This window comes from Alnus glutinosa, chromosome 10 (assembly GCF_958979055.1).
Source record: "Alnus glutinosa chromosome 10, dhAlnGlut1.1, whole genome shotgun sequence".
Taxonomy (NCBI): domain Eukaryota; kingdom Viridiplantae; phylum Streptophyta; class Magnoliopsida; order Fagales; family Betulaceae; genus Alnus; species Alnus glutinosa.
This window is the reverse complement of record NC_084895.1, coordinates 10,792,942-10,814,526: the sequence shown is the minus strand read 5'-3', so window position 1 is coordinate 10,814,526 and position 21,585 is coordinate 10,792,942. Positions and strand designations below refer to the sequence as shown.

At 38.5% G+C, this 21,585-nt stretch overlaps 2 protein-coding genes across 2 annotated transcripts in view; both read left to right on the top strand.

Moving 5' to 3' along the window:
• The first annotated feature begins 2,942 nt into the window (after positions 1 to 2,942).
• LOC133879026 (uncharacterized) lies at positions 2,943 to 4,035 on the top strand. The gene is made up of 4 exons (XM_062317577.1): positions 2,943 to 3,181; positions 3,284 to 3,517; positions 3,626 to 3,648; positions 4,026 to 4,035. Exons 1-4 carry the CDS (start codon positions 3,119 to 3,121, stop codon positions 4,033 to 4,035), a joined length of 330 nt encoding a protein of 109 aa, XP_062173561.1. The 5' UTR covers positions 2,943 to 3,118.
• Positions 4,036 to 15,482: 11,447 nt separating this feature from the next.
• LOC133879454 (pentatricopeptide repeat-containing protein At4g18975, chloroplastic) overlaps positions 15,483 to 21,585 on the top strand; it is a 29,751-nt gene continuing 23,648 nt past the window's right edge. The window contains exons 1-4 of the mRNA XM_062318025.1: positions 15,483 to 15,698; positions 15,842 to 15,970; positions 16,197 to 16,286; positions 18,103 to 18,246. Of these exons, the coding sequence (XP_062174009.1) occupies positions 15,669 to 15,698; positions 15,842 to 15,970; positions 16,197 to 16,286; positions 18,103 to 18,246 (393 nt within the window). The 5' untranslated portion in view covers positions 15,483 to 15,668. The remainder of the gene's footprint in view (positions 15,699 to 15,841; positions 15,971 to 16,196; positions 16,287 to 18,102; positions 18,247 to 21,585) is intronic.

The window sequence follows — 21,585 nt, the reverse complement described above, 5'->3', positions numbered from 1 at the left end:
GGTTGAGACCTAAGTTGCATCCGTTCACGGCCGCCAATGGTAAAACGTATATTCCCGCTGCCTGTCACACCATGTCTAGAGAGGACAAAGAAAATTTTCTGAAGGTTCTTCGAAATGTGAGGGTCCCGGACGGATACGCCTCGAACATTTCACGATGTGTTCGGCTCAAGGACCGTACAATTTCCGGCTTGAAGAGCCATGATAGCCACATACTGATGCAACAGCTTCTCCCAATTGCACTACGTAAGTCATTGCCTGATAAAGTTGTTAGACCTCTTGTGGAGATTTCTGCATTTTTTAGAGGCATATGCTCAACAAAGCTATCACAAGAAGATATGGACCGATTGTAGGGTGACGTCTGTATCACTTTGTGCAAGCTAGAACAGATATTCCCTCCAGGGTTTTTTACCAGCATGGTCCACTTGGTCGTGCATCTTGTGCGTGAGTGTAGACTCGGCGGACCCGTGCAGTATAGATGGATGTACCCGGCAGAGAGGTAAAATTCGGCGTAATATGTAAATATATAATTTGATTTAATTGTAACCCTAATTGACGATAATTAAATTGTCGTGTATGTGTGTACACCAGGAGTCAGTGGAATTTCAAGTCTAATGTGCGCAATAAAGCAGCTCCTGAGGGGTGCATTGCGGAAGGGTACATAGCGACCGAGCTGGTAACGTTCTGTTCAAGGTATCTTAATCACGCACCAACATTCCACAACAGACCTCAGAGAAATCCTGATGGATCGAAGGGGGCGGGCACGCGTGTTACCCTGAACCGATTGATAATGCACCAGATTTATCGTTATATTGTGTTCAACTCTGAAGAGTTTCACAATTTGCGGACGTAAGTAGTGTTTATATATTTAACAGAATTCGAATAAAATATATTATTAACAATTACTACATAATTGTATACGCTGAATGTAGAATGCACAAAGACGCGCTTAGGCGATCATGCATTAGAGGTCGCATTATAGAGGCTCTTATTGAAGCACAACATCATGAGCAGTTCTGCGAATGGTACCGTGCATATACCAAGGAAATAGTTGTAATTTTGAAATTGGATAAATTTATGCGGGTTCAATATAATTACCCAATGTGATGTTTGATATTTGTAATTATAACATAGGTCGATGGCCTGGACGATCAACGTAGGGAGGAATTGGGCCACAACTTGGTTATGCATTGTAGAGGGCTGAAGGAGACAGCGGTCAAGTACAACAGGTACGTGGTAAATGGGAAATTGTTTCGCACGCTTGCCCATGATGTGGGAAGGAGGACTCAGAACAGCGGCGTATGTGTTCCTACCGTTGAAGGCGAAACGTACTACGGGCAGTTAACCGATATAGTTGAGGTCGAGTACTATGACAGGACTACGTACGTCCTATTTAAGTGCAATTGGGCAGACCCCACGATGGACAAAGGATTCACAATAGACGAGTATGGCCTAGTGTTTGTCAACTTCAATCACATCGCCCACAGGGGAGAACTGATTCAGGACGAGCCGTACGTGCTTACATCTCAAGTGGATCAAGTATTCTACGTAGAAGATGGAAGGAACCCAAATTGGGTTTGTGCGGTTAGGACCAAACCGCGCAACGTGTACGACGTTGGCCAGGGGGATGGGAGTAATGAGGATGGTACAACCTACCATGAGTGCGTACCGCTCATACTAGCCACTGATGACCTACCCAGTACGAATGATGAATTTGAGTACGACAGGCCCGACATTGATCCGATTGAAGCTCCCGTGATACAATTATTGATGTATTTGGTGTGAGTATAATTAGCTTGAACTCAATACACTTGACTGATATATATTATGTTTGTACAATTCGCTTGAACTCAATACAAATTTTTATTTTTTGCATAAATTTCGTTGTATAATTTGCATATTCATTAAAAATATATTATTTAAACATATTCTAATTAATCTGTCTAAATTTATTCGCAGGTATTCATGGACCAGAGACCCCCTCCTTATGCATATCGGGCACCTCGCCCACCCGTGCCCCCCATGACCACGCCCACTGATTCGACGGCGTGGCCACATCACCCAGACGGGGCTTATAGACCATTGTTGCCGGGTACGGTGGCCGTGCCCACGTCAGATCACGGGCAGACCAGCACAGCCGGACCTTGCAGTTCTCCATTGTCGGAGCTCCCGACATTGTCTCAGATAGGGTTCACCCAACCGGGTAACGTGGCTCGATGGTGGGTGCGAGAGGGGATGGGGCCACAGGGTTATGCGCCCTACTTTCCGTATCCGTATAGTGTACCTATGACGTGTAATCCTGATAGTGAGACGCAGGATGTTAGATATCCACTGTCACAGATCGGGGAGATGCAGATGCCGGGTGTGGGGTTGGGCCAGATACCGGCACAGGGGGCGATGCAGGGCCAGACTTTGGGGGCGAGACAGATGACAGCATCGGGGGCGAGTCAGGGCCCAGGGTACGTAGAGAGCCAGATGTCTTTATCTGGTGAGAGCCAGGTGCCACTTTCCGGTGAGAGTCAGATGCCACTTTCCGGTGAGAGTCAGATGCCAGATGTGGGGGGGAGCCATAGTACCCATGAGGAGGACGTTGCGATGTTGGGTACCGATCAGTTGGCCCCCGATAGCCCCCAGGATATGGATTCAGATGATGATCAGCAGCCTCCACCAGCGGGAGGGGTTGGCGAGGAGGTTGCAGGCGACCCAGCGACCCAGCACATACCGATTGACCACATTCAGTTGATGGGTAAGTTAACGTCCTTAAAACTCATATTATGTTATCAAAAATTTCATTTTTTGTTTGATAGAAAAATAACTTGAATTTACAATTTGCTTATATATATATATATATATATATATATATATATATATATATATATATATATATATATATGTTCTTTAGTGTTAACCAATGAAATGTTGAATATTTTTTTTATTAGGGTACAACCCAGACGGGACCATTTATTATGAGGTGATTGAGGACCCATCGAGAAATTGGGTGCTCCCGAGGGGGAAGAAGGTTGTATTGCAGTACAATGCTGCTCTACAACCTGTAGGACGAGCCTGCAATCGTTTTAGGCGGGCTGAGGGCAAGCTTATCAGGAGCGGGTCCTACATACATATGCGGGACGAATGGGCGAGGGTAAATAAGCAGATTAAGCAGGCTATGTGGGACGCGCTGATGGTATATTTTATGAATATAATTTATTTATTTATTTGAATTAAAGTTAAGATTAATGTTTATATTGAAGATATTAAACCTATAATGCTTTGATTGAATGTGCAGGAGGATTTCTATCTACCTGTATCAGTGGACAAGCGTAGGGCGCAACAGGAAGCGTGGAACGATATTGGCCGTAAGCACCGCTCATGGAAGTCGAGGTTCAAAACCAAACTATGTATTGGAGACAGTGACACGCCTGAGAGTATCCGTGCGAGAATGCCGGATAATTTTTTTGCGAAGTATGACGCAGCAGATGTAGAGTTCCTAATGAGCGATTGGTGCACTAAGCACAAAAGGGTATGTAGGCATAAAATTTTTTAAGGTTTTTTAATAACAGTTCATTTAATTTTAATTTTAATTTAAGTGTGTCAATGCTTACATTTTTTTCTTATGTTCAATGCGTAGGCAATGTCTGAGCGGATGAAGAGGTTGATGGAGCAGAATGACCTTCCCCATTGTACGGGATCTAAAAGTTATGCCAGATTTAATCACAAGGAGGTATGAAAAAATATATGTTTATGTTTTTAATATTTGTCGTTAATTGTTTTTCATTTTCTTTATACTATTTTTATCGCTATCTGTTTGTCATATATTTCAACTGCATGACGACAGACATGTACATCTGGCACGCCTCCCACTCGCGCTGCGTCGTTCGTGAAGACCCACACAAGGAAGGACGGCAGTTACGTGAACGAACGTACACGGGTCCTATGCGTATGCTACTGATTTAATTTACTAATTTTTTTAAATTATGTGTGACATGTCATTATTCAATATATTAGTTTTTCATGTTAACGATGTACAGGAGAGGATGATGCAGAGTTTATCCAGTGATCCAGCCACCACGCAAAGCGTCTCAGCAGACACGGTGCGTTGGGCACCGAACGACGCTTACGAACAGGCGGTTGGGAGGCCTGAATACGCGGGGAGGGTTCGGCAGGTTGGGCCGAACGTTACAACTGTTCGGGGGACATGTTTCTCATACAGGCCTCGGTCACAGGGGGGACTATCTCAGGGCACGTCTCGGGATTGGGCCGAACACGCTCGGAAGATGGAAGAGATCCAAGCGGAGCTACAGGCTGAGCGAGTGAGGAATGACCTGTTGGAGCAGCGCATGCAGCAGTTCGACGCCATGGAGCAGCGCATGCGACAGTTTGAGGTCTTCATGTCCTCCATGGGAGCATCAGCACCATGTCTTGGTACTCAGTCTTCACCTGCACACGTAGGTAGTACGTCGTCTGTTAGTAGTGCATCTGCAGGTATGATTTATATTGTGTATAGGACAAAATTAATTTCAATTTGTTTTAATTACCCTTTTAATTTTACAAGTAATATCATATACTTTAATTGTCCATATTATTTGCAGGTAATTCGACAACGGTTGGTACGTTGTCGCCTGTTGGACGACGGCTGAGCCAGCACTCCACTGTCGCTACACCTTCGCCCGCTACACCATTCCTTGCCCAGCAATCGCCGGTTGGCGAGAACACGCCTGGGACGGTACCTCGTGATTCGCAGGGACGCCCTTCAGATTTATAGATATTTTGTGTAATTAATTTTTATTTGTAAATATTTGCGTAGTTAATGAAAACGTTATTAACTATTGGTTTGTGTAATATGATTTTGTGCTGTTTTTGGGTGAAATCAATATTGCGTTATTTGTGGTCGGAAATAATAAAATTTGAAAAAACGAAAATTTATTAAACCAAATAATTTTAAATAACCAATAACAAAATTAAATTGAAAAAAAAAATCCAAATTGAATTTTTTATTTAATTATTTAATCGTATTTTTAATTTATTTTAAAAATACAATTAAATTATCAAATTAAAAATTTATTTAAATGAAAATTTCAATTTGGATTTTTTTTTTTTTGTAAAAAAAAATTTGACACGTGTATTGAGATACACGTGTCAAAACACGTGTCAAATTGTGCAGATAATGACCTGCACATCTGACACGCGTCTTACGCGTGTCAAAATGCACATGTCTAACAGTTTGACACGTGTCAAACTGCACGTGGCTGTTTACATGCATTTTTGTAGTGTCATAAGATGAAAACTGTTTTTTGTTATTTTATCTTGTTTGTTAGTATATTTAATTATCTTAAAAATAGAAAACAAACTAACTAACAAACTGCTTGTTTTCATATACTCACACTTTGGTAAAAGTAAACTCAGCTTTGCTTTCTTATACTCACGCTCCCATTAATTAATTAATTAATTTAATTGGTAGAAGAATAAGGGGCATGGCCGCCAGAGGTATAATAATTAACATCACTACGTACGAATGTCGACCCATGCGAATGATCACTATTTTAAGCAATATTATTACATCCACTCAAATTAATTTATTTGATTAGAGGAGTTTCTATTTAATCTAATAAAAATAAAATATTGACTCACTGCCATGTGAACGTATGTATCTACTGTATGTCGCTTATAAGAGTTATCGGCAACAATTTTTCTGTCTCTCATTTGTTGATGAATATTGTCGACGTGATCAAGCACAATATGCATTCACTACAAAAAAAAAATCATGTATTTTGAATCCTTTTTTTTTTTTTTGGCATAAAAACGATTCCAATCGTTTTAAGTCTTTGTTTTTTTTTTAAAAAAAAAAAATTTAAGTCCGTTAGAAAACGACTTAACATATAACGTTTAGACTCTAGGGTAGAATTGTTCTACTGTTCAAACGACTCCAATTAGAATCATTTTTATCAAAACGACTCAAAACGTTTGAAGTCGTTTTAAATGAAAACAACTCTAAACATTTTTGTAATGAAAACGACTCTAACAATTGGAGTCATTTTAGAGATAAAATGACTCTAACAGGTAGAGTCATTTTATATGAAAAACGACTCTAAAAGTGTGCAATCATTTTAGACCGAAACGACTCTAACAGATTCGAGTCGTTTTCAGTACAAAATGACTCTAACAGTTGGAGTCGTTTTAGGGATAAAACGACTCCAAATAAAAAAATAAATAAATTCATTAATTTTTTTTTTTCTTCTAGCAATACCTAATATAGCAAGAATAATGTTTACATATTCATACACTCATAAACGATCACATACACTTATAATCCGAACTCTATACACTCATAAACGATCACTATGGCTTGATGTACATCAAGCCATCAACAAAACAATAACAAATAAGACAGAATATCAACGTAATGTCACTCAACCCCAAACATATATAATACAAACTTAAAAACGTTCAAAGTAATTCCAAGCATGATATATAAGTTACCTACAATCACAAAATGATCAAACCATATGAATAGTGTTTACATCATTTACAAACTTCGATATCCCACCTACATTCAAAAGAATACTAATATTGTCTGTCACAACTGCCAACATAACTCCATATCCTACGTACATAGCCACTCATGTGGATTCTTGTCCTGGGATGAGGGCGTGGCACCTGCATTAGTGATTCTAATGAAATGTGTTACACAACTATATATGGAAAACTAGTAATGATATACGTAACATTTTTGAAAAATGAAATTGACTTCTAAAATAAATAGCAAGTGTGTGCACAAAGTGTTAACAAAAATAAACAATGCAGAAAATAAACAACATAATAATTTTTTGTTAACGAAGTGGAAACTCAAGATGAGAAAAACCACTCCAGGACAACCAAACCCAGGATATCCACTATTCAGAAGACAAAGCTAGATACAAAGTAGTAACACTCACATACCCCTGATGCAGTGGTCATACCTTGCTCTCTAACGTGTAACCCAACACGAACATTTTCCAACCAGGTCTCCTACTTGAAGGGGTCTTCAATGGAATCCTTTATCTTAGAGCTGACCTCTAAGATAGACTTTAGTTGTAGCGCAGCAACAACACATTTGTAATGGTTTCAGAGGAAACTAATCAGCTCAATAATTTCACAAAATAACTTCTCTGAGCACTAGTGGAATTCAATACCGAATTCTTGCAGTTCTTAATGCCAAGGGCCTCTATTTATAAGCTAAGGTTCAAATGGGCAACTGCAGTAAAATATGCGGATGCCGTCTGGCCGGTGGACATGGGCCGTCCGGAGGGACAACTGTGCGACCAGAATTTTTGAGATTTTCGCTAAAAATCTTTTCTATTTGAGAGTCGGGTCTGGACGGTGAGGCATTATCGTCCGGACGTTCGCACGTCCGCTGCAAGTAATTTTCATATAAGGCTTTGCGCGTCCAAACCATGGGGGATGAACGTCTGGACAGCTAATCTTCAACATGCAATGCTGACTGACGTCCGAACGGTGGTATTTGAATTGCGATTCTTGCCTTATGTATGAGCGTGTCCGGACGGGAATCCACGTCGTCCGAACGGTTGAAGCAATCCTCCTTTAAAATGAACTTGGAAAGAATCTGAAGCTAATCGATCACTGAGAGGCGTTTGGATGGGCTACTGAGACGTCCGGACGGATGCAAACTGGAACAATAGCTTCTCGAAATAGTGGAGGTCCGGACGGAAACGCACGTTGTCTGGACGGATGATGCTTAGTCTGTTGGGCGTCCGAAAGGTATGGCACATCGTCCGGACGGATGGAACAGTGGACAGATGGACTTCCGGACGGGATGACATGTTGTCCGGACAGCTGACAGGGAATTGAAATCTCTGATTTGCAAACAGTGCAAAATTTTCTGAAACACTTCTGAATAGTGAAATCCCTGTTAAAAGCATCTCTACATACAAGTGATTTTGTCCAAACATAGAATGGGGCTAATCACAAACTAGCAAACTTCCCCTTTGGCCATTCTGGGACAAAAATCACTTAACCGGTTTGGAAATACATTCCCCGTCCAAAAATCCAAAATTACTCCCCCTTTTTGTCACAAAGGGACAAAGGGTAAAACAGAGTAATACAAAAATCAACTGTAATAAAAATTACTCCTCTAACGGTCTCAGAAGAACCCAGGAAACAGAGTAATATTAATCCAAAGGTTTAAGCCAAAATAATAAAATATGATACAAATGTTTTCAAATAAAAACTATGACAAAAATAAATAAAAACAACTCAAATATCCTCGGCCATAGGAGCATTCCTAGGAGCATCCTCATCGTCACTACTGTCCGGATGATGGAACTTGAGACACTCTCGGAGGTCTAGCTGGTTCTGCTCCACTCTCTTGTTAATGGAGTGCACCTCTAGCTGCATAAAGGTGATGAACTGCTGCATGGAGGACAAAGATACCTGCATAGAGCTCATTCCCCCTGGATGGCAGCCAAAGCCTCCATGATCTAAGAATAGTTAACCTTCGGCTTAGATGGCGGGACGGTCTGGGAGGAGGAAGCCATGGCTGGAAAACCAACAGGCATGGCAGTAGGTACGAGCACCTCATCATCGGAGTCATCTCTCCACAGTTGAGCATTGGACTTCATCAAAGTCTACTTGTTGATGGGCTGCTGAATCTTCATCATCGGTTCTCCAGTAACGTTGATCCCCGATTGAAGAATGATATTAGTAAGTAGGCAGCCAAAAGAAAGTCCAGTATTGCTTTCATCACAGGCCTCCAGCATAACACTCAGAATATGCTTGCACAAATAGAAAGGCAAGCGGAGGTGGATGGCATAAACAAACTAGGCCTTCTTCAGAATCAGGTCACTGGGCTTGACAACTGGCCAGAGGTTGTGCTGAACAATCTTGGCCAACATGCAGTGTGAAAGAGATTAAGGCACCAATCCTGATGGTGGTAGGACGCTCCTCACCCTGTGGAACAGGATGAAAAAACTCCTTGAGATCATCCAGTGAAGGAGGGAGCACCACTTCATTGTATGGGCTGCCGGAGATATCAAGAACCGAAACTCCGATGAAGTGACTGATGATATGGGGATCAACAGTGATGATATGGCCGTCAACGATGGACTGTAGCACCACCTCGTGGTCATCGTCCTGCACCACCTCTAGGTTGGCGTAAAACAGTTTGACCAGCCTGGTGTACACCATACAGGCGCAGGTGTGAAGATATCCCCAATGGTATGTCTGAATAATGTGGTGGATGCTATCCAGTGGGGGAACCATGATGTCAGAGCAGAATGAAATCAATCTTGTTTAGATTTATGAGTGCATGGTAATTATGTTGTCAATAATTTGAAAAGAGTTTCATATTATTGAAACATGATGTGCATTCATAAATATTTTTGGATGTATAGTAATTTGATTGTCATGCATGGATTGGCATGAGTTTTACTCATAATCAAGCAAATGATGAGATCCATGGGTCTTATCTATAACTATGCATCACTTGAATGTGATGGCCAGCCACTACTCTTGGAGTCCAATACCTAAGGTTTCACAACCTAAGGGGAGACAAGCTAATGGATTATTTAGGATTTTCTCAAATCCTAATCTTAATCCATAAATCCTGAAAGTATGGATTCAAAAATTCTTAACCTAATATTTTTTTGATCTAATTTTCCTAAGAATATTTCAGGTTATGATAATTTCCTAAAGAAGAGGTTGTGATTTTTCACAAGACTCAAACATAAGGATCCCCTTAGTTGGAATGCAATGTTTAAGTGTGACGACCTGTTTTTTTTTTTTTTTTTTTTTTTTTTTTTTTTTTTTTAATACAAAACGTAAAACGAGTCATCGCAGTAGCACGGCTACATGTCGCTCAGCCAACATAGGCACATGCCCATAACATGCACCTGATATACAGAGTTACATTTACAGCGGAAGAAATCATAATACCATCAATCAAGCGAAAAAGCATAACTATAAACAAACTCGTTATCTAAACAAATGCGAGCCATAACACACGTCTATCTGTTTAAAGTTTAACTACATATAACTATTACAAAAGAATGGCTTATACAAAATAATATATGACACATACGTCACAAGCCATATACAAAAACACCAAAAAATAAGGACACCATAGTCCTACCCCACTACAATTGTCGCTACAGGCTTCAATCGTAGTAACCCAGATAGTGTGCTACTTGATCATCGTCCACCTCATGAGTACCTGCAATCACAGGAATATCATCTACACGGTTGTGGTGGTATCCACATCCGCATATGTGAAATGATGAGTTTACCGCCTTAGCATGAAACACACTAAGATCTCAGTGGTATAAGACTAATTGAGTTTTCACAAAGAACCAACCTTTCTTTTATTTTTAGTCACGCGAGCACTATATTAGCCATAATTTACCAATAGCTAATGCAGCAAACACCGACTATTTCGAAAACATTTAAAACATACTATATAGTTGTGAACATATGTAGAAGTTCCAGTCATCCCTCCTTGGAAGTTTCTACATATAGACCCCTCTATAATAATACTTTTCATTGGTCGCTCAGACGTATGTGCACACGATCACTCCATCACAGATATCACGTATACACATAAGTCTTAAGCAAGGAACATGGCATCTAACTCTTCCATACTAGGATAACATCCTTCAACAAAACACTTGCAACACCATATCTAACGGTATTTCAGTTTCGTGCCTTGAACGTCAGTAGATCATGAGAGCACTAGAGTTAAACTCAATCATGCTAACATGTCTTTCCTGAATATCAATAACAGTCAACCTTCTTACTCATAGACATGCCATTACTCGCGCTTGGGCAGTCATGTATCCATGTACTTTCAAGTTCAATGTATGATATTAACACATGCGACCATCTGATAGAAATATACATAAGATCTTTTCCATGAAGACTCTTATGCATACTACTACGTCTAGCAAAAATACTCATATCATAAAAACATCACTCATAAAACAATGCTATACATGACATGCATGAACTGATGCTAATAATGCTGCCGATACTGATATGCTGTTGATACTGTTATGTTGCTAATATTAATATGCTGCTGATACTGATATGCTGCTGATACTGTTATGCTCCTAATACTGATTCTGTTGGGGTATGTATGCTCTATACTACATGCTCTATGTTTTGTGCTTGACCAGTATATATTTTACTTCTGTATCATGCTGAAATCATGTAGTTGCTAAATCATGTCCTTTTAAAACTAAACCAATCCAACATTTTTTATCAATCACTTTGAAGACATTCAAAACATAGTTTCTTCATAAAACTTGAACAGTTTCAACATGACATGTTCTCAAACTCAAAACATAGTTTCATAAAACATAAACAGTTTCAACATGACATATTCTCAGTGATTTGCATAATTTAAATCCCAACCGCAGAACATAACACTTTAAATCAATTCAATACTTTTCACTCTTGCACTATTTCTTAAACATCATTGATATAGTTTAAACATAATTGAAACTAATCAAATCATCTCAAAGCATATAATTCATCATATGGTTGGTTCAGTTTCATAAACATTATATATATTTTATCAATCTATTACATATAAAAATATATATTTTTCTTAGTGAGTAGAATACCCACCTCAGATCGCTTGTGCTTCCAAATATCCAAATGACTCTAAACTCAACCGCAATATGCTGCTAAAACACAATATATTGCATTACTTAGCATTTCAACTAAAAATTACACCTAGTGGCATTTTGAATTGCTCAAAAGCCATTTACTAATTTACCCATAAAGCTCTAACGTTCCTAAGTATTTTATTAAACCCAACATTGCTAACCCATAAGTATAACTTAGGATTAACCACAATAATATAACATTTTAATAAAATACCCAAAACTAATGTCTATGGAAAACTTACCAAAAATTAACCAAGTAGTGACTAAATGCTCGGGATGCTCCTGGCAACTCCAAACCACACCAAACCTAAAGAAAATACCAAGTTAAACTCATTTCTACAAGATTTAACAATAACCTCTAAAAGATGCGAGTTTAACTATTTACCTCAAAACGTTCGGTCAAAACGTAGATTGGACTTCAATGATTACTTTATTGAAGTCGAATATAAGATTGGACGGCTGGATTTCAAGATATTACGGTTTTTAAGTGAAAAATCGTAGAGAATAGGGAGGAAAAACCAACTGCCGAGAAGGAAAAAGGGCGTTTTGCCCTCTTTAATTCGAACCCCGTCTGGGTGGGCAATACAATCCGTCCGGATGCGCGTCATTAGGCAGACCGTCCGGACGGACATTAATCACCGTCTAGACGTGCGCCATTTAAGAAGACGTGCGCCGCATAGCAGACCGTTCGGACAGACATCGACTACCGTCCGGACGCGCGTCGTTTAAGAAGACCGTGCACCGCTCGTTGCGAACCGTCCGGACACTTTAAGGCAGACGTCCGGACGCGCGTGGAATAAGGCATCCGCCACGTGGTGATAAGATACCGTCTAGACGCGTCACATTAATTTTACTTATTTAATCCATTTTTTTCTGCCTTTATTCAATTTCTCATTCATTCTCACATATTTTCTCCTTGTATAACTTATTTCTTTGGCCCATAAAATATTCTCTGCGCGTCCCATTGTACTTTCTATTAGTCTAATTAATTTTAGTTGTTTATCCCAATAAATTTTATTCCCAAAATTGCCAAATAATATTCGGGACATCACATTAAGATTCACAATTTAGGAAAGTTATGAACAAGGATTCGAATGATGTAATTTAATTTGATTAAGGTTACCATGTCAAGTTTTGGATGAAAGGTTTAGGGTTGACAGTATTTTCCTTAATGGGAGTGAGAGATAAAAATCCAAGAACCTAAAAGATGACAAAGTTCATTTTGGAAGAAGAGTTCCTAATTTGATTAGGTCAACCATGTCATATAAATTAGGGCTTATTTTTTTAAAAAAATAATTGGATTAAAGATTATATTAAATTAGAATGTCTATTACCTAATGAGATAAAGAACCTAACGTAGTTATGATCACTTGGTAATCTAATTAGAAAAGCAAGTTGCAAATGTAATATAATTACAATTGTTTTTAAACAAAGCCCATAAATTAAAAATATCAAGTGGGAGATAGAATCAATACTGTTGATTCTTGCAGTATCCATCATGAAGTAAGGGCACCTTGCATTGGCCATGGGCCCTACTCCCTTCGGAGGGTGTTTTTACTTTGCAAATTACAAGGTTAGATTTCTTTTAGAGATAGAGGAGATGTGGTTATGTATTAAGAACAACCACACCTACGTTGAGTTACTTGACAATCACATCCAATCTACTTGATGTTATACACTTGACTAATTTAGGATATTAATCTCCCTGCGAAGCTCTGTTATCTTAAAGTTAAAGACTACATATGTTGATAATGAGTAAGTTGTCTCACCTAATCATGGCACTTAAAGACATCTCGCCTTGGCTGTGGGCCTTGCTCCCTTCGGAGGATGTTCTTTTAATTATAAGATTAGGTTGTCGTTGCATTTTGAATATTATATGTTTTTCATTGGGTTTTCATATTATATTTATTTGTGCAAAATTGATATATCCTGATATTGTTCTTTATTCTACAGTTTTTTCTTCATTTAATCCTACTGATATGCCTTTTGGTCCTACTATTTTAATTTTTGAATCCTAAGTATAAACAATGGATACAAAGATTATAATAAATCTACGTGACTAAAAGGGCACAATATTGTGCAAATTCATCCTGTCTATCCTGCATTAAAGCCACTGATGGTGAAATAAATAATTACAATCACTGGTTGCATATTAATAACGTAGCAAAATATTTGATCTTGACGTCACTAGCATATGAGTTTTATGTAAAGCTACAAAACTTTTATGGTTGCTTCAGATATGTTGGAATATCTGGAAGTAAGGTTTGGAGAATAATATCTTATTCTCGAACATGACACAGATACTGAAATGACAAAAGTTGTTTCAATACACAGTGAGATTTTCAAATTGAAATAACTGGGTTTATTAGATGTTGAGGTTAATGAAATCTAGGATTGATGAAATCCTCAAATCCATGATACACTCTTTTAAGGAATTCAAATGTAAGCTTAAAGGCAAAGATGTTTGTTCTTTGTTTGAATTGGTGAGTGTAATAACGGATAGCATGATGGAACCAAAGTCTGGTATGATAGTTGGTGAAACTTTTTTCTCATAACCGAAAGGTAAGGGAAAAAATAAGGAGACCAAAGAAAATGGCAAAGCTGTTGTCATAGGTGTCAATAAAGCTAGGAGCAAGTTCAAAGGTAAGGCCAAAGGGATATGCTTTTATTGCAAGGAGGATGGACAATGGATGAGAAATTATCCTAAGTATCTAGCACTCAAACATTCAGGTAAAAGTTTTCTTTTGGTTTTGAGATACATGTTTAGTAAGAATCTACCGAAATTCTTGGTGTGTAGATTTGATACTAATACATGTCTGCAATTGACTTGCAAGGGTTCTAGGAAATCATAAAACCAAGAAAAAAAAAAAGACAGACCTTGAAAATTTGGAGTTAAAATGAAAATTCCAAAGTTGTCATATTTGGATCATTTATGATTTATATGAATGACATTTAATTTGAGAATCAATTATTACTTTGATGTTTATTCTTGAGTTAACAAAACATAAGTATTTTCAAAGTTGTATTGTACTTGTTCATCCATCAAGGATCCAAAGACTAGTTTGAAATAGGCTCTAGAGGCCCATTGAATCTTGAGAAGATCCTAGTCTAAGAATCTTTCTTGGAGGATAATATGAACAAAATGTTATTTTCTTTAAAAAAAAAGCTTGGAATATGTATGTGTTTTGGTTATGATATTTTGATTTATTATAAGAAGATAAGTTTATGTATGAAATTTTCTGAGTTTCTAGAAACAAAAAGAATTGTTGATTTAATAAAAAAAAGAAAAGAAATGTTAAGTTTTCCAATTTTTTGGAAAAAAAATTGAAAAACAAATGATGTGCCATCATCTATCTCCTTATGGTTTTATTGACTAAAATAATATATCATGTAAAATGGCGACACATCATTTAGAACTAGATTTTTGGGAAAAAATTTGGAAACTAGCTTATCTTTTCAAAAAATAAAAACATGGAAAATCAGTCTTTGTGATTGGCCTAATTTACAAATTGCTCTCTAAGGTATAAAAAATAATTTAGAGATTTTCAGAGTAGACCAAAATAATAATTAGTCCCTATAGTAAAATTCTGTCAAAACTCTTGACGAATTTCATTAATGTACCATATCTGGGCCAGTAGAATGATGACACGTATTATTCTTAATAAAAAATATATTAAACCTAAATATTAATTTAATTTTTTTTTTTTTTTGAAAAAAAGCAAAATTGGTCCTTGTACGTGGGCCTAATTTTGAGTTTTCCCTTTTATAAAAAAAAAAAAAACAAAAAAAACCAAAAAAACAAAAAAAAAATTGAGTTTTCCCTTCGCGTAATATTCCCGCTGTGAAAACAGAGAAGGAGAAGGAAAGAACGAGAAGAAAAGACAGAGGATGAGAGAGTTGTACTAGGATTTTAGGCGGGTTTTAATATCCCACTCTTCAACTCCACCTCTCCCTCTCTCTCTCTCTCTCTCTCTCTCTCTCTCTCTCAATTTGGAGTTTCTGATTCTGGCGGCCATGTGGAGATCACCTGCAATGTCTTTTCTGGTGAGTTTCTGCATCTCTCTTTCTCTCTTAGCTGTTTTGCTATACTCAATGAGTTATTCTCTTACCTTGACCATTTTGATTTTTTTTTTTTTTTTTGTGATCTGGATCCCAATGGCATTGTATTGGTTTGTGATTTGGTACAGGTTGGCCGGTTAACTCAGCTTGGAGTGGTCAGGGTCCAGACCTTGAACAAATCCAATTACGGTACTATGTTGTTGCAATCTCAGAAACCCAACCAAAGCGCTACATCAACAGCTGTGGCATCATATCAGGTAATCTAAGATTTTAATAAATTCTTGCGATTATTTTGTTATTTGTCATTCGAGTTATTCATTGCATTCTTTCGTTGTTAATTCTATTGGGAGCAGATTTGCTTTGTCATAGAAGTTTTTGGGGTACCTTTTTGTAAATTGATACGGGTTTTGTAATTTCCTCTTTCATGAAAATGTAATGCATTTGATTCATTTTTTGGTTCAATTGAATTGCAAAACGTTCTAGGAAGAATGCAACAGCCAAACTACGAGTCGAGAGCGTCAAATTGGGGAGAATGTTCCCAGGAAGGACAAGGTCAATTTTCTTGTGAATACAGTAAGTATGTGAAGTTTATTTTTGTTTTTGACAATTTGATTTTAGTACCCAAATTGTCAATAGTCTTTTATTAATGAGCCAAAGATATGTGAAATGCCTTTTGAAGCTCAGTGGATTCATTAAAATTCTATGACATGTCTAAACGTTCTGCTAATTCACACTATATACCGTGATGATTTGAAGGGATGATTGTAAGACATTGCTACAATGCTAGCAAGAACACGCTCTCTTAACCCTAATGCTTAGTTTTTATGTCCTTTATGAAGAGAGATATCCTAAAAGGCAATTAAATAATGTTTAGGGTTTTCATTAGTATGTTCTGCTATCCATCTTAAAAATGGATTTGACCATTAATTAATAAAAACGAGCGTTGAACAACTTCTGCATGTTTGGTTATTGGCCTTTGTCTGTCAACTTTTATCTAGTGCTATTATTTGTGCATAACAGAAAATCTGAATTCAGAACTTTTTTTGTACATTTTTCTTTCACTTTCGACTTTTTTTTTTTCTTAAAAAAAAAATTTAGTAATCAATTTATTTTTATTTTGTGTACATGTTTTGAATTTGTTTGTTCATGTATATGCAATGTATATTCTTGAGAAATGTCATGGAATGCTATAATATATCACTAAATTGTTGCATTATTGTGCTACTCCATTTTAATTAGTGTAATCATAAGGTTTGTACTAGCTACTTCACAAGAGAATGTTTAATGGTAACCTCCTCAATGGGTGTTTATCAGAAATTTTCTCCTTGTTGCCATTATGTTATATTAACTACTCCATCCGTCTCAATTTTTTTTTTTTTTTTTTTTTAATTTTTGTTGATAAATAATGACATATTATTGAAGAAGCGCAGAGGGGCGCAACCCTAATACACAAAAAGTATACACGAAAACCCTTAAATTGATGAAAACGAAGAACATAAAGTTAAAAACTCTACAAAAGTAAGGCAACTCGGGCTAAGATGAGCCGATATCCATAAATATATAGTGTTAAGCACATTTCTTCGCAACTCCAACATTGATATTTCTATATCTTCAAAATGCCGAGCATTCCTCTCACGCCAAAGACCCATATTACGTACAAAGGGACCTGCCTCCAGATCATCTTAGCTTGACCACACCCCAATGAATCACCCCAGCTAGTTAATAATTCCAGCACCCGCCTTGGCATATCCTACTCCACCTCAAACAAAGTAAAAAAGTAGCTCCACAAATCTCGTGCAATATTGCAATGCAATAAGAGATGGTCAACGGATTCCCCACTCTTCATGCACATACAACATTACTCAACCAGCACAACATTTCTCGGAAATTGTCAGGCGTCAAAATTTTTCTTAAGGCTGCTGTCCACACAAAAAACAACAACCTCGACGGAGCCTTAACACGTCAAATATTCTTCCAAGGAAAGGAAAAACCCTTTTGGATGGTTAACACCTGATAAAATGACTTCACTTCAAATATTTCAAAATTGATATCTTGGTTTGGGAAGGTACAAATAGTAATCAAAATGTTAACATGTAGTGAGTTTCCTAGAAAATTCTTTATATTTAAAGTGGCACAATGTTTAATAAGAAATTGATTACTTTATAGAAAATGTGAGGGTAACATAGGAAATTGAAGAGGGACTTCCACCTTTAGAAAGAGATATACATTTTATGAATTCCCAAAAAGGAAAACAAGACATTTAAATTGGGATGAAAGGAGTATTATCTTTCCCCTTCTCTTCACAAAGAGTGAGCTTGTTGTTTTTTATTACGTGCCTCTTATGAGGGCATATTTAGATAAGTTTGTTAAAATAACCACATTGTTGCAGCTTCTCGATATCAAGGACAGTAAGGAGGCTGTTTATGGTGCTCTAGATGCCTGGGTTGCATGGGAGGAAAGCTTTCCTATTGCATCACTTAAGAGGGCATTACTTGCTCTTGAGAAGGAACATCAATGGCATAGAGTTGTTCAGGTACGGGCAACTCACTATCTCTTGTGTGTGTGCAAGCATGTGGTGCATGAGTAATTTAACAAATAAAAAGAAAGAAAGAATGAAGTATGCAATTCTGCATTGTTTTTTCATGGAAAAGAGGAGGAAGAGAAGAGATGTACATTGTAAAACGAAGAAAATGAAGGGGTAGATGAGTATAAATAAAAGTTCTCAAGAAAACAGCAAGTCTGAAGTGAGAAAGGAGTCTTCATCCAATTAAAAGTTCAAGCTTTTTTAGCACTTTCTTTTTTTTTTTGATAAGTAAGTTGAGAATTTTATTAGAAAAATGCAAAGCGCAATCAAGTATACAGGGGGTATACAAGAAAGACAATTAAGAAGAAGAAGAAAGCAAAACAAGGAAATCGTTATAACTAATCTCTAGAGGTGCTAGATACGCAGCCGTCCAGGAGTACAAAGAATGAAGAAAAAAGGAAATGAGCTCCTCTATGGTTCTTTCTTTGTCCTCAAACTGTCTATCGTTGCGTTCCGTCCACAAGCACCACATAAGACAACAAGGAGCCATTTTCCACACGACCGCACTTCGGGACCGTCCCCCCGACCACCAACAGGCAAATAAGTCTATCACCCGTGAAGGCATCACCCAATACAGACCGAACCGGCTAAGGATGACATACCAAAGAGCGCGTGCAACCTCGCAATGAAGAAGAAGATGATCCACAGTCTTCCCGGTCATTTTACACATGCAACATCTATCAATCACAATGACACGCTTCTTTCTGAGATTGTCCAAGGTGAGGATTTTCCCTAACGCTGCCGTCCAAGCGAAGAAGGCCACTTTCAATGGGGCCTTGGTCCGCCAAATACTTTTCCAGGGGAATAAAGAAGCTTCTTTGCAGGCAAGAGCCTTATAGAATGATCTAACATCAAAAGACCCTTTGCGAGAGAGGGACCACCAAAGCCGGTCCCCCCCATCTTGAGCCACCTTGGAAGAATACAGTAAGGAGAAAAAGGAAGCCATAACATCCATCTCCCAATCGTGAACATCACGGAAAAATCTGACATCCCACTGATAGGAACCACTTACCACTACCAAATGGTCTTCTACCAAAGTATCCTTGGCACAAGCTATATCATACAGAACTGGAAAAGCTTCCTTGAGGGACATCTCTCCACACCATACATCATCCCAAAAACGTATCCTCGACCCATTGCCCAAGATAAGTCTGGTATAGCTACAAAACAATCTCCACCCCTTCCTAATGTTCTTCCAAATCCCCACACCGTGAGACCCAAGGGGATCTAAGGAACACCAACCAGCCCTAGTAGAGCCATACTTTGCATCCACCACGGATTTCCACAGAGCTTCTCTCTCATAAGCATAACGCCACAACCACTTCCCTAAAAGCGCCTTGTTGAAAATTCTCAAGTTTCGTATGCCCAAACCACCTTCAGAAATAGGATGACAAACCTTGGACCAACTAACCAAGTGGTATTTGAATTCGTCGCCTATGCCACCCCACAAGAAGTCTCGATGCAGCTTCTCAATGCGACTAGCAACACTGGATGGAATAGGGAAAAGAGAGAGAAAATATGTAGGAAGGTTGGAGAGAGTACTCTTTATAAGGGTAACCCTACCCCCCTTCGACAAATACAACCGCTTCCAGCTAGCCAACCGCCTCTCAATCTTCCCTACAACTTCATCCCAACAAGACTTAGCCTTGAAAGGAGCTCCCAACGGAAGACCAAGATACTTTATAGGAAGAGAGGAAACTCCACAGCCCAATATGTTAGCCAGACCGTCCATATTATCCACCTCACCCACAGGAACCATAACAGATTTGGCCAGATTAATCTTCAATCCTGACACAGCTTCAAAAGAAATAAGAAGCATACGAAGATAATGAAGATGATCAGAATTAGCCCCACAAAAGACTAAAGTATCGTCTGCGAACAATAGGTGAGAAATGATAATAGCTTCGCTATTGCCAGTACCTACAGAAAACCCTAAAAGGTAGCCCTTTTGGACAGTAGCGAAGAAGAACTTGCTAAGAGCCTCCATCACAATGACGAACAATAGTGGTGACAGTGGGTCACCCTGTCTAAGGCCACGAGAGTTGCTGAAAAAACTGGTTGGGGAGCCATTCACCAGCACAGAGAACCGCACCGTAGATATACAGTGCGCTATCCAGGAGCACCATCTCTCCCCAAAGCCACATCTTCTCAACATATACAATAAGAAATCCCAGTTAACGTGATCGTAGGCCTTCTCAACATCCAACTTACAAAGTAACCCTGGTTCGCCGGTTTTGATTCGACTATCCAAGCACTCATTGGCAATAAGAACTGAATCAAGAATTTGCCTACCTTTCACAAAAGCATTTTGAGGGGATGATATAATCTTCTCCACCACCTTTTTAAGTCTATTTGCAAGGACTTTTGCAATGATCTTGTACACACCACTTACAAGACTGATAGGACGAAAGTCCTTTAGATCCACAGCCCTAGACTTCTTCGGAATTAAGGCTATAAAAGTGGCGTTAACACTTTTGACAAACTTGCTTTGAGAGTGAAAGTCCCAGAAAACCCTCATAAGATCTGTCTTGATCACATCCCAGCAGTCTTGGAAAAACGCAAGAGAATACCCATCTGGACCAGGTGCCTTGTCTCGATTCATGCTTTTCACCACCTCTAAGACCTCCATCTCCTCGAAAGGAAGTTCTAAAGTAGAGGCCTCAGCTGCATCCAAGGTGTCGAAAGCAATATTATCCATTCTAGGTCTCCATGGGAAAGGTTCTGTAAAGAGAGACTCATAGAATTGAGCAACATGCTCTCTGATAACCTGCTGGTCGGAAGAAACAGAGCCATTGATAGAGAGCGACTCTATGGAATTAGACCTCCTGTTCGAGTTAGCAATTCGGTGAAAAAATTTAGTGCATTTATCACCCTCTTTCAGCCAAAGAACCCTAGACTTCTGTCTCCAACTAATCTCTTCCTGCAAGATAGAGTTCTCCAGGTCTCTGATGACCACACATTTCCTCTCCTTTTCTTCGGAAGATAAACCTTGTTGTTCCTCCAACCTATCAAGAGTACATAATTCTTCCATGTGCATTTTTTTGCGAAACTCCACATTGCCAAACTCCTGTTCATTCCATCTCTTGAGATCAGCCTTTAAGGCCTTAAGCTTTTGAGTGAAGATGAAGCTAGGAGAACCCTGGAAGCGATAAGACTCCCACCAAAGCCGAACCCTATCCACAAACCCTTCAGCCTTCAACCACATATTCTCAAACTTGAACGGTCTGGAACCCCATTGAATGCCACCACAATCCAGGAGGATAGGTAAATGATCAGAACACAATCTAG